Source organism: Chelon labrosus (genome assembly GCF_963514085.1).
Source record: "Chelon labrosus genome assembly, chromosome: 1".
NCBI lineage: Eukaryota > Metazoa > Chordata > Actinopteri > Mugiliformes > Mugilidae > Chelon > Chelon labrosus.
The window spans coordinates 4313525-4327045 of NC_140337.1; the positions used below are offsets into that span (position 1 = coordinate 4313525).

At 42.9% G+C, this 13521-nt stretch overlaps 1 protein-coding gene across 3 annotated transcripts in view; it reads right to left on the reverse strand.

Annotated features, from left to right (window-relative positions):
- LOC311494131 (phosphatidylinositol-binding clathrin assembly protein) overlaps positions 1-12900 on the reverse strand; it is an 88429-nt gene extending 75529 nt beyond the window's left edge. Inside the window, exon 1 of one of the 3 annotated variants that reach the window (XM_084553026.1) lies at positions 11634-12900. In XM_084553026.1, the coding sequence (XP_084409152.1) occupies positions 11634-11763 (130 nt within the window). In that variant the 5' untranslated portion in view covers positions 11764-12900. The remainder of the gene's footprint in view (positions 1-11633) is intronic. The other 2 variants (XM_084553024.1, XM_084553025.1) reach the window with 2 other exon arrangements.
- Positions 12901-13521: the final 621 nt, after the last annotated feature.

A 13521-nucleotide genomic window follows, 5' to 3' on the forward strand; every position in this document is an offset into this window, starting at 1 on the left:
TGGCTTTTCAGACCAAACAAATAATCAATTAGATCAGTATAAATCTGGAAAATATTTTTTAGTTGCAGTTAGTTTCTTAATTAGAGCCATGTGTCACTTTCAAGTAAAGATTGATCCCAAGAAATGGGGCAGTTAGATTTTAAATGGAAAAGGCATGGGAATGTGTACCCAGAGAGAAACAAGTCATATTGATGCAAGACTTACATGTGAAAATGAGGAGGGAACATGAAAGAGGGGAAAATATGATAAACACATACATATGGGAGGAGAGGAAATGTTGAATTACAGAGGAAGGGTAGAAACTAAGACAGAATGTCACCAGAAGTTGGTCTATTAATAGACTAGGTCTGGTTCTATAGCTTTAATTCTCCCCTTGAGGTCTTAAAGAATAGCGGTTTCTCCTCTCTTGTCTACGTAGAAATATAGACAGATGGTGAAAAAGAGAGACAAACTACTTCCTTTCTATTCTCCAACTGCACTGTTTCCATGAGGGGATTCAAAAACGAATCAACTGAATAGGACTCAAGTCTCAGAGAAAGAGAGAGAACGTCTACGTATGAATGTCTTGGGGGAACGTCAACCGGTTTCTGTCAGGACAAAAAAAAAAAAAAAACAGAGTGACACCAGCGTGAAGAATGGCAGGCGGGTAAGTAGACAGATGTACATGCACACAGGTAGAGTACGGGAGGGAAAAATAAGCAGCTGAACTCAGCCAAAGGCTCCTGAGAGAACACGGCTAAAAATAACCAGACATCAGAACGGGACGGGAACAGAAGCACTGAATGTTCCCAAACACGCAAACACACAGAGAGGCCCATTACCAACCATGTACCATCATTATCGGATACAATAAACGTGCTGTAAAATGAGTTTCCAGTGTTCCCTATGAATGGTACAGTATGCAGGATTCATCAAGTGTCCCCCATGAGGAGGACTGTACAAACACTGTTATGTTACCTTGGAAAATAAAGGTTAATAGGGTCATTCTTAGGTATCATTGAGGTAACTGTACAGTCTTTTCTTCTGTCCAGTGGAGGATATTACTATAATTAATCCTTGAAATAGTACAGGTTACTAATAAACCATGCAACAGGAAGGTGTTTTATTAGATAATCCAGAAGGTTCTCAGTTTAGCTAATGAAGACAAAATTGACTATAATTTGAATTATCTTTTATTATTCTTTTAAGTAAAAACTGAAACAAGTACACTCTACAGGATGAGGGTTTAATGCTCCTCTCACTATTAATCATTTTAATGTTGGTCGGACAAAATAAGCAAACATCTGAGTACATCCCCAGGGACTCTCTAAAACTGCTTTTGGATATTGTTTAGAAAAATTAATCAAGAAATAAAATAAAAATGAGGTCTACTAGTTGTAGCCCTAGTGTCTAAAGCATTTCAAGAGCTTGATGATGTAGAATTTTGTGAGCCCACCCACCAACTGTTCTTAAGGTAAGACGAGACCCAATTTGTGTGTTTGGCAGTTTTAAACATCAATCACCTTGAAAGGTAATGATAACATATCCAGTTGTTATATCTGAGATATCTGCTTATCAACAAATCCATTGTAAAGATCGTACATCCGCTGTGCTTTTAGCTCTGTTTTGGTCTCCACCATATGCTCAAAAATATATTTTGTCACTCAGTGCTCGTCCAGTTATGCACTGAAGCCGTTTTTGATGAACTCACTGTTCATCAAAAACGGCTTCAGAATCAAAATGCCAAATTAGGGCATTTTAAGAGCAACAAAATGCCACCCAGGAAATACTGTAGGTGTTAATCCTCTGTGGGTTAGCTGATTCACTGGTTATATGAAAGCATTGATTAGTGCAGCTTTAATGTGTAATGTCTTGGTGCCACGTTGTTACCAGTTGCTTTAGTTTATATGCAGGAAGTTAACTAGACACTATCTCATCAATATTTCTTCAAGGGAACATTTATAATTCAGGTGTTTATGTGTGGACCAGTGACCAGTCGGCCTTCAATATTAAAAGTTTTGAAGGCAGACCAAATCGGGAGATGGTTAACTTGATTATTTCCACAGTAACGAACACGCAAATGCAAAAGAAAATGAATTACGGTAGGACTCCGCAGCAATAACATGGCTTGAGTAATAAAACGTAGCCAGCCAATCTAAATACATAAAGTTTTGAGTAAGTGACAAATATTACATAGGTCCTGAATTATGGATTTCACTCTTAATAAGAAGCGGGCTTGTACTGCTTCTCCTCCGAGTTGGTTTACAGCAAGATTGATAATGCAAGCGGCTGTTTAAAGGGCTTCAATGTGAACTGTGCCGTGATATTTGCTCACTCAATCACTACTTGAGCGTGATGTGGGTATTGCATATTCCCAGACGATGTAGCATGTTTGCAACCGATTCCATGCACACTCAAGGAGACGGAAGCACTGCCTCGAGACCATTGCGATTTCTTCCTCAGCCCACACACACACACACACAATCACAATCACACACATACTCGACACTTCACATCACATACGTTCCCCTGGGCTTGACTTGAAACAAACGTACCCAGGCAACAGTCAGCAGTACGCCGCTTTCCTGCCTGGTAGTCTAAACTGGGCCTATCTTTGCTCTGCAGCCAGGGAGGGGCTGTCCCGCTCTGTTAAGATAGCATTAGACTCACCTACAATCACTTAAAACACAGGCGTCCCTACTATGCTGCTCACCAGCTACACCCAGCAGTGGGTTTATCAGGACTGGAATCAGTGTAAAACAAATAGCAGGAAGTAAGCTAGCCTTTCTGTGGAACTACACTGAACCCTTTCAATTCTCTGAATACCTCAGTTAGTGGTGGCAATAAATCACTCCATGTGTGTACACTGTGTATTAAGTGAGCAGAACAGTACAGAATATATGGGCAGATTGACAGCTTGAAGGTCACACTATGGGAGGAATGGGAAGTAAATAAACTGAAGTCAAACTGTGATTGGAAAAGGACAAATGATCTGTAATGATACTGTAGCTAATGCGTGTATGTTACTGCTTCATAAGAGGAAAAAAAAACATACTGGACATATTTGTGGAAACAATGTCTGAGCTTCGGGGCAGACATGAACTTTACTTAAAGTACAACACTGTGGAATTTCCCCCTTTTTTCTTTCTTTTGCTTCATCTTCCAACAAGCCATCACAACACTGGCTATCAACAACATAATGTAGTTAGCTTAGGTGGCTAACATTACGACTGATTCTTTTAACGCCTGCTAATGTTAGCCTAACTCAAGTAATGGTAGCTTAGCTGGGTATGTTATGAATTCTCTTTCATGTCACTTCAGCACTTGCTAATGTTAGCCTAACTATCCTAATGTTAGCCTAGCCCAACTAATGGTTGCCTAACTAGATACCTAATGACTGATTCTCTTCCATGTCAATTCAACACCTGCTAATGTTAGCCTAACTATCCGAATGTTAGCCTAGCCCAACTAATGGTTGCCTAACTAGATACCTCACGACTGATCCCCTTTCATGTCAATTTAACACCTGCTGATGTTAGCCTAACTAGCCTAATGTTAGTCTAGTTCAACCAATGTTGACCTTTCTGGGTAATATCAAGACTGATTGCCTTTAATGTCACTTCAACACCCGCTAATGTTAGCATAGCTGGATAACATCTGAAGTGACTGACACTTTGTTGGCCTTATGTTGGAAACCTGTAATAATACAGTCTAAAGGTAACATGGAAGCGAGACAGCTAATGTTAGCAGAAATTACTATTCTGTTCATAATTTTTAGTTTCTATTGAAAACACACTTGTGAACTGTATGTTTTTCATGTTATGGAAGGATTACAATTACGAATTTCAATATTTTTCTACGGTAGTGGAACCCAGCATAGTTACTGTTTGTCTTATCTATCAACAGTAACATAGGAAGTTCTGACTTGACAAAGGATAGGGTAACCCTCTGGTTTGTGAACAGCAGATTAATGAGAAGGGCAACAAAGGGTCAGTTCTTTTTAATGCCACTTCAACACCTGCTAATGTTAGCCTAGCTGGCTAACGGTGGGACTGACTCTCTTTAATGTCATTTCAACACCTGTTGAGTTTCTGGCAGCTCCTGTGAACCCTGTGTTGTGTTTACTGCAATATGGAAAAGAGGGATCTGCCAACCTGGTCCGCAGATACCCCCTCCCTCTCTCTTATAGGTCCAGTTTTTGTAATATAATTGTCAAAATAATACTGCCCCTTCAGCCTGGGTTTAACACCCATAGACAAAGAGCTTAAACTACACACACAGGCTATCACCTTCCACCACACACACACCTACGTGTATGAATATATACACTAACCATATGTCAAGATGACGTGTAAACCTCTATCTGACACTGAATGGTAAATGGCCATGTTTTTATATAGATGCATCTACCCATTCATTCACACAAGCACACACACATTCACACACCAGTACCATGCACTCGAAACAATTGGGGGTTGAACCGCTACAAAGGTTCTGGTTCGTGGACAACCTGCTCTACCTACTGAGCCACAGCCACCCCTCTAGAGCTACAGCTGTAAGGTGCGAGTATGATCTGACACAGTCCACATAAACTTGAACTCAATAACCTATTAAACGCAAGGTCTCCTAAACTTCACCACAGAAATTGCGATACTGCAGTCCAGACAGAGCCAGTCAAAGTGTTGATGGGGATGACTACTCTAGCACCACATTAATTTGTCATGTACGTGTAACCGAGTTGTAAGGTCTGGCTAAAAACAGCCTGACACAACATGAAGTCAAAGGACATGTGGGCAAGCAGCTCAGCCAGCTGGTAAAAACGCTGTGGCATGTTGTATTAATCGACATGAGCTTGAGCTTAGCTGCTACTGAAAACGCACTCAATAACAGGAAAGCCTGACTAAGAAGCCAAAAAAAGCTGTGGTTAAGAATTGTTTTAAAAAAACTGCATATAGGGTGGTCTAAAATTGCCTGGAAAGAGTGACTACACGATCAGCCAAATGGTCATTCTGACTTCCAGTGAAGAGTACATGACAATTTGGCATGGCATCAGCAACTTTTGGAGCTGCTATTATAGTATGAAAACAAGAAATAGCAAATGTGGTCCTTGCCTATACCTGTACAAGCTGTTCAAGTCTATAGACATGAGTCATCTGCATCCATGTGGGCAGACTCCTAGTGTAGTATTACAAAGGATTGTCGGCATATCCGCTGTCCATCTTTAAATCTGTTTTAGGTCAGTGACACACCAAGCCATTGCCACTAATTGGCCGATTCATCATCTTGAATCAGCGGCATCAGCGAGCAAGGCAAAGGACGCAAGAGCCAGCTGCCTGCTAGCTGTAGTCTTTATGGTGCGTTCAAGTGCAACTTTTTAGTCCAGACAAAGGCGGCTTTAATGCTGGTTTGGTGTGTCAGGCCTTTAGACATATCTGGCCTTTTGTCGGTTTTAAATCAGTACCTACACGCCAACTAAACAGTCCCATACATAACAGTCAAGACAAAAGACACAAACTAGTTTGTACAACTGTTGTCCAGCCACATCTAACCGCAAACAAAGGAATAGCTACTGGTCAGCCATTCTTGCCTTGTCTTGCCAATCAATTGCATCATCTTGTAACTTATCAGGTCTGGAAAGTCACCAAATCTGTCAGACCCAACGCCTCCAACTGTAATGTGGGACTTATTGACATTGTTTCATGATCCAACAACAAATTTGTTGATCGTATGCAGTACCTTTAAGGAGCCTCATCTTCTTCTTGACTCATAAGCTCTCACCAGGTTTAGTTTGGGCAGAACCCACAAACACCATCTTTATCTATAGCCAAGATCATATTTTATATACTATAATATTCAATTTAAGCTTGCATTTCTACTGCACTCAGTGTCCTCTCTTGGATATTTTCTCAATTACCAAGCCAGCTGGCCGCTTATCTTCCCCTCGATTCTCATCTTCCTCCTTCCTCTCATTTGAAGACAAGTAGAGGAGACGTTTTGGCCACGGAAGGCAGATGTTTTAGAGGAATCTCGTTGACAGAGCAACAGCTGGGAGCTCAAACAAGCGGGGGCTGCTGCATCACTTAGCAACCATTAGCTCATTCACACCTCCATTTATGAGACTCCAATGACTCTCACATGACTACCGAGTGCCTCTCATGTGATGTCAAGGTGTGAACTGTTCAGAGTGAACAGAGTGTTGGAAAGAGCTTCACCCCAGTCATTCAGGGAGGCTGATAAGAGACTGGAGCTCAAAGTAATTCATCCAGTTGGCATTATTTACTATTATTAGACAGACTATGCTACTGCCTGAATTACTGGGAACCTTTGCTAGAATCTTATTCACTAGTTCTAAGAACAGCTAAACAAACATCCAAACACTCGACTGCATAAACAAAGGTTGTAAAAACACCACCATTAGCGAGTCGATTTCACCATCCAATTCCACTCTACACAGGCCAGTTGGCTGGTTTGCTGCCATGACAACAGAGTGCTGGTGAAGGGGAAACTAGACTTGAGTTTAAATGTCACAACTTCTCTGTAACAGCTGTAAGATGGGGAAACAATCAGCATCTCAATGATGCTAAAGAGGAAAGAAGTGGCCTCCCAAGTGCGTGTGCCATGGCAATCACTTAGCAGCTTGGAACGGTCGGATTTAACACACAATATTTCTCACCTTGATGACCTGCAAACTGCAAGCAGAAACCCGCATATCCTAAACACAATGTGAAGCCCCCACCCCCTCTCATTGACTTTTATGACAATAATCTCCATGAATAGAAGAGCTTTTATTAAAACGGATGGGACGGACTCGTCATTTTCACCACTGACTCACAGCTGAGGTTAATTGAGGTGGACAGTCCCCACCATAACGCTAAATGGCTTTAAAACGGCACTTATTTTCGCCAGTGGTGCATGAATGTCACGGCTGCTCCGGCTAACGGCCGCCCTCCGAACCCTTACACGCTCACTGCTGGGAGTGCTGAACGGCGTCTGCCAGGCTATTTGGTTATTGGGTCTAGATGCAAATATGCCAGTGAGATCATTCGCAGCTTGCTGTCAGACAGTCACAGCTGTTTGCGGTGAACATGTGCCAAGACGAGAGCGATCGAAAATGATGGTGGTGGTGGGTTCATATGTGTTCGCCGGCAGAGGTGAGGGGTGTGAATGATAGAATTAAACAGACAGCAACAATAACACAACGTATCAGTGTCGGAGCCTGACAGTTTCTTCTCTAACCTGTAGCAACACAATTCACTGGCTAACAAATGTGTCAGTTGTTAGCTGGCTGAATGGCTGACTCACCCACAACTACCCCCGTGGCCAGGCAAAGGCCTTGCTCAGACCTGCAGCATCCCTATCTAGACTGTGCCTAGATCCAGGTAAGAGCAGTCCTCCTGAATGCCTTTTGAATACATCATTAGCAACAATCTGAGATTAGATTAGCACAATGCTGCAGACTATGACCGTTATTTAGCAACTCTCCATGGTTGCAGATGTTGAAACTTTCTAAGAGTTGCAGCATTTGGGTGGAGGCCACTGATGCTTTCATACGGACTAGCTGTTAAGATATGGGTTAAGTTTTAGTAACTGGACAGCGCAACCAGACACCTAAGATACAGGTCTTGTATGTGGTTTTAAATTAATGAGCCAGTTATGAACATAGTGGACCTGCGGTTGTTTTCTGTAACCACCACAGAACACAAAATGAGATATTACATCTTCTAACTTTAATGTTTCAGGTGCCAAGTCTAGGTTCCCACTACTAAGCCTTTGCCTAACCCATTTTGATCAGGAATGTAGGACTTGTCTCGTCAGGTCAAGGTTTGCTGGGATACACTTCAAGTTTACAGGTCATTCAGGGACCCAAGTTACACTCTGACTGTTATTCATGATTTTGCCACATTGGTTTATTTATTTTTTAGTTGTCACTCAACAATGAATTGTATTTTTGACATCTAACTGCTTCTTCACACCGGTGTTCTTCTCGTTTGCTGGTAGTATGGAAGTCTGCCAAGCTCTTACTAGCAAGGGCCTCTGTACCTTTCAATATCCAAGTGCCTTAACCAATGAGGTGATTGACTGATACATCGATCAGGCATAACATTATGACCACCGTCCTAATATTATGTAGGTCTGGTCTAGGTGGGTGCTACATGTCTGAGTAACATCCACACGAATGAATGCCAGGTCCAAACGTTTCCCAGCAGAAAACTGTATTGTCACAATATGGTCAATGTCATTTACTTCTCCTGTCAGTGGTCATAATGTTGCGGCTGATCGTGTGTACTGTATGTTGCACAACTGCATTGACGACGAAATAACTCATTTGAGTCATTAATGTCAGATATTATGTGGTTCCAGCTTCCTGAAGGAGGAGATTTTTTGGCAGTTCTTTGACAAATATCACTGTGAATCCAAAAATGTTTCGGTTTTGCACTTTTTGTTGAACAAAACAAGATGTCTGAACCATTCACTGTATAAATATGGACGTCTCGCCAGGAGGAGTTCCGCCGTCCATCTTTACGCACTTGGTATTTTCTGATTCGACAGTTGACCGAAACAAAGCTGCTCCGTCTTTATTTGCTACTTTGGGTTATCTGTGCACGGAACACATCGTGGCTTATTTGTGGAGTAATGTACGCCGTGTCATGGTCACAAATGTGGACCTTGACACTATGTCTACACTCCACCTGCTGCCCACCCCCTCCATATGTGAACTGACCCCTTGGACAACACTGTCAGAACCTGTTCTACCTGGCTGTGAGAGTTCATTACCTTAGTGGGTACTTGGATCAGCTGGCTGGCTAGTTGACTGAATAGTGATGGAACACACTCCCTGCCGGCCTCCTTTTACCACTAACTGACTCACAAATTGACAACCTGCCCGACTGACAAACCTATAACCCGTCTTCATAACAACCGACAACACTACGAAGCCGACAGCCTCACAACGCCGCTTCCTTCATGGTAAAATCATCAAACGGGCAAATAACATAATCAGACCTTCATGCAATGCCCCACTCGCTGACCGTTCCCCCCGAGGTTGTTGCTCTCACAGAGAAATCGATACCCTACAATGATTAAGCTTGACATGGCGTATTGGCTGCTGAGGTCTGGCCAGGTTCACAAAAGAAGCCCCGAGACAATGCATGACTTTTTGTTGAACGTCAGCAGCTGAGCCTCGCGAGTGAGGAGGAGGAGTTGACGGGTACGAGGCAGCTGAGCCGGAGCATCGATCAAACATGTGCATCCCATGCCGACAAAGGCAGTTTCCCAGAAAGGGAACTTCAGCACATTTGGTCCCCGTCTAACGCAAGCATTAGCAGGGCACTTATGCACTTGTGACTCATTCTCGTTTTTTTTAAGACATCAGTTCATTCATTCTTTCGTTGGTGTTGGACTGCTGGCATCACAGCCCACTTTAGCATGACTCAAGTTTAATTTGAGAGGGCTTTACTGGCACTGGCACACAATAATCAACTATTTATTATCAAAGTAGGATACAAAACCGAGAACCAGATGGAAAATTTACATTCTACTCTCGGCTGCCACGCCTTAAAGAGGTTCTCCCAATAAATAAAGGCCATCAAAACAACCATATGAGGAAATGCGGTGTTCCTAACATAATCTGTCAGTCTTTATTGTCTGTCCTCGGAAACAAGGGAAGCACAGGGCGTCCTTCCCAGACTGCAGGTCTGATGAAAGACCCGCGCTCTGTTGCTTCTGTCACTTGTTCTGTTATCTCTGTTTGCGACTTGCCTTGAAGTCTGTACAACAGGAACCCGCGACAAGAGTTTTGTAACCGAGCCAGGCCCATAACACTAGATGTTTTCCCATGGAAGGCATGTACCGTGTTGCTGGTTACAGCCGCACAAATCAGGCTCTTCCTCCGCTCTGCAACAAATTAGAGCGGACGCGACTAGTCTGTTGACGAAAATCGCTAGCATTAATCATTCAGGGGATTGTTTAACACCTGACAAACAGAAAAGGCAAACATTTGCTAGCTTCTATTTTTTTTTTTTTTCCTACTGTTGTCCCAATGAAACAAACATGTAGCAGCAGAGCTTAAAATGTATCTGCAATTTGTTTGACAATCAATTTTTCATTTTTCAAGCAAATATTTAAACATTCTCCATTTGCAGGTCAGAAAATTTTGTGTTTGTGTTGTTGGTTGAGTGGCACCCAAGACGATGGATAGCTGCCATTTCCCAATATGAATAAACCTCTGGGACGCCGAGACCGAGAAAGTTTATTGAGACTGAGCTGAGGAAACTTTCGAACAGGGCTTCCCAGCGTCCGAAACGGGAAATCAATCCAGAACCAAGACCATACCTTGAAAGAATATGTCATTAAGTGTAACGTTTTTAATATTGAAACACATTTTCTACAACTAGCTGGAGATTACTCCTAACAAATCCGGTCAACTACAGTTTACACAATTGTCGTGGTGGCTTCTGGAGAGTGGGCCCTGCTCGCCGACAGCAAAGACGTATCAGCAAGCAGTGGCACTTGAACGCGACGCAAAGACTACGGCCAGCAGGTGGCAGTAGCATGAATTCATAATTCACACCGGGAAACAGGAAGAGCTACCGTCAGCTGGGAGGCTAGGAAGCTAGGGAGAGCTACAGACTATCGTGCAGAGCTGGCCTACCCTGAATCATGCTGATCAGCTAGCCTATAGTTTATTCAGTCTAGATGATTATCGATTGTTGTGGAAATATATGTGGTTCTGATTGTTCAGATTACATGAAGATGGAAAAAAAAAACTGAAAAGAGCCTTCTCGCCCACTCATTTGCTAAGCCGAACAGCCAATCAGACAGATCTCTTTCTACCGCCAATATCAACATGCCGAGTCCACCCGACTAGGGCCCAACCGGGAGAGACGTTACTGGACACACCGGGGCGACCGACGGCGCTCGCCGACGGCCCAACCCTGACCAATGGCCGAGCGTTGGCTCGGTGCGTCACAGCCCCTCAAGTGGCAGCAACAGATTTCCAGGCAAACACTGGCACTTGGGCCTGAAAGAAATGTGTTTTGATCATTATTCTGTCATCGGCAGTCATCGCGGGCTCTTTGAGCTTGACAAGCTCTGCTTTAGAGGAGAGGCAGAGATAATTAATGATAACCTAGGGAGTACTTTCATTTTGATTACAGTTACATTAACCATAATTTGAAGACAACGCCTCAGGCTCTGGCACATCATGCTTTTTTATTTTTTATTTTTTTACCATTTTCAGACAAGACTAAAGAACTGATATCAGATTTAGACTGGTCGGGAGGTGATTATTGCTCGTCCTCCTGCCTGATAGTCCTAGATTAAAGCAAACAGAAGAGAAATATTGATAAGAATCAGCTCATTTCTGTCACTCATTAGCATGTTTGAGGTACAGATGATTGGTCGTGCGTGTGAAAGGCGTAAAAAAGAAGGAATCAAGGTGTGATCTTCCTGATCTGACTCTACCCCTGAGGGGGCTCGGGGACGCTGTCCAACCAGCCGGGTTGGAGTGAAGGAATGCGGGCATGGCAGCCCCGAAGCACACCGGTGCGTCTCGCTTGGGCTGACAACACACACACACACACACACACACACACACACACACACACAAAAAAAAAAAAACACAACACAAGGGGGGTAGGCAAGTACACACTCACAGTCAAGGTGTTTCTTCTTGGGTCCGCTGACTTCATGTGTGGTGGCTTTGCACACAGCCTTGTTGATAGCCGACCCCGTCATGCTGTGCTGCGCCGCCGCGATCCGATCCGTGATAGACTGGCCCGACATCTCCTCTCCTGCTTCTGTTCCTCTTTTTTGTTCAGGTAAAATATGTCAACTACGATCCGATCAATGGATCAACAAGAGCTGGGATCTCACACCCCGTTTTGTCCTCCAGGTGCGTGCAAAAGCCCGTGCAGCCTCGTCTGCAGCAATATCAAGCAACACCAACACAAAAAAATATATCTAATAATAATAATAAATCCGATCGGCTAATTGAGAAGCTAATTAGCAGTTCGATTGTTTGGCCACAGTTTAGTCCGACAATCTATAGATCTATCTACTAAACAAAACACACTAATCCGAGCTAGTCTGTGTTAGCTAATGTTTCCGTTGCAGTACTCAAACCAGGAAAGAGTCCCGCTGAAGAATCTGTAAACACTTGAGATTACTTTCTGGCCACAAATAAACATAGCTAACTGGCTGCTTTGTAACCCGGACGATTTGTTTTTAGAATCACCGGAGAGACAAGTCCAGCTCGGCGCTGAAAAACAGAAAAGAAAGTAATCCTTTATGAAAATCACAGTTTGGAGGAGATCAATCTCAACAATCCAGGAAAAAAAAAAAAACTTCTTCTTCTTCCTCCTCCACGTCAACTTGTTAGCTTGGGCTGTCTAGCTATCACTGACGGCTTGGGAAAGTGTGTTTTAAACCGCCCCGCGGGTGTAAAAAGTCACCCAGGTTTGAGCAGTGCATCGTTTTAAGTCAATAACCGGGTGGCGTGGCAGTGACAGCCGGGACAGGTGCAGTTTCTCCCGGCGTGAAGCGCTGCGAGGAGCGGTGGGTGTTAGCCGAGCAGCTAGCTGGATTAGCTAGCCAGCCGGAGAGCGAGAGAGAGCGCCTGTGTAGTCTGTGACCGGAGAGAGGAGCCGGCGGAGTCGATAAGTTAGAAATGACAGCTCCGGTAGCTCGGTCGTTTCCGTTTAAAGGTCCACGGGTTCAGTTGGTGGTGTCCCTCGGATGCCGACACCGCATTATCGGCTCGGTTTTTATAACCGACAGTCCCGTCCGGCGCCGCTGTCTGAAAAGTCTCGCCAGTGGTTTCTCTTTACGGACTGACTGGCTGGGTGCTCCTCAGCCGGACAAAATGGCAGCGTAAAAAATCAGCTGATCTCACAACTGTGCTGCATTCGCGTCCCCGCAAAAAGCTCGGACTCCTCAAACCCACAATCTCATGTCTTTTTTTCACGTTAAAGTACTCAACTTATTTATAATAATATCAGTTGAAAAATGTATGTTAAATGTATGTGTTTTTAACATTAAACCAGTTTATATTCACATGAATTCCATTCACACCAGCATATAACTGTATCCAGACACTACTATTAAATATTTAGTCTACATTGTTGTAAACTATATTGCCATTTATAGTCCTTTATCAAGCAAAATGGCTGGTTCAAAACCCTCTTCAAAATCTTTATTTAAATTTAAATAGGAAAATAATAATATTTTTTTTTGTCAATTTACATCTTTGTATAAATGGTTTTTGAATTTGGAGTTGGAGAAAACTGGCAATTTAACAATGATACAGCATATATTTATCACTTTTCTAAACAATTTATCGACAAAATAGATAATAAAACATTAAACTGATGCACTTCTTGACACTGAAAATAGTCAAATGGTCTTTATTAGCTGACCGAAACTTTATTATTAGGGTATTTTGCCTTTATAAACTGTTGTACAAACGTTTTTTGGACACAGAGTGTCAAATAAAATGTTAAACTGGTGTATTTCTCAATATTTTAACAGTTTAAAACTAAAATA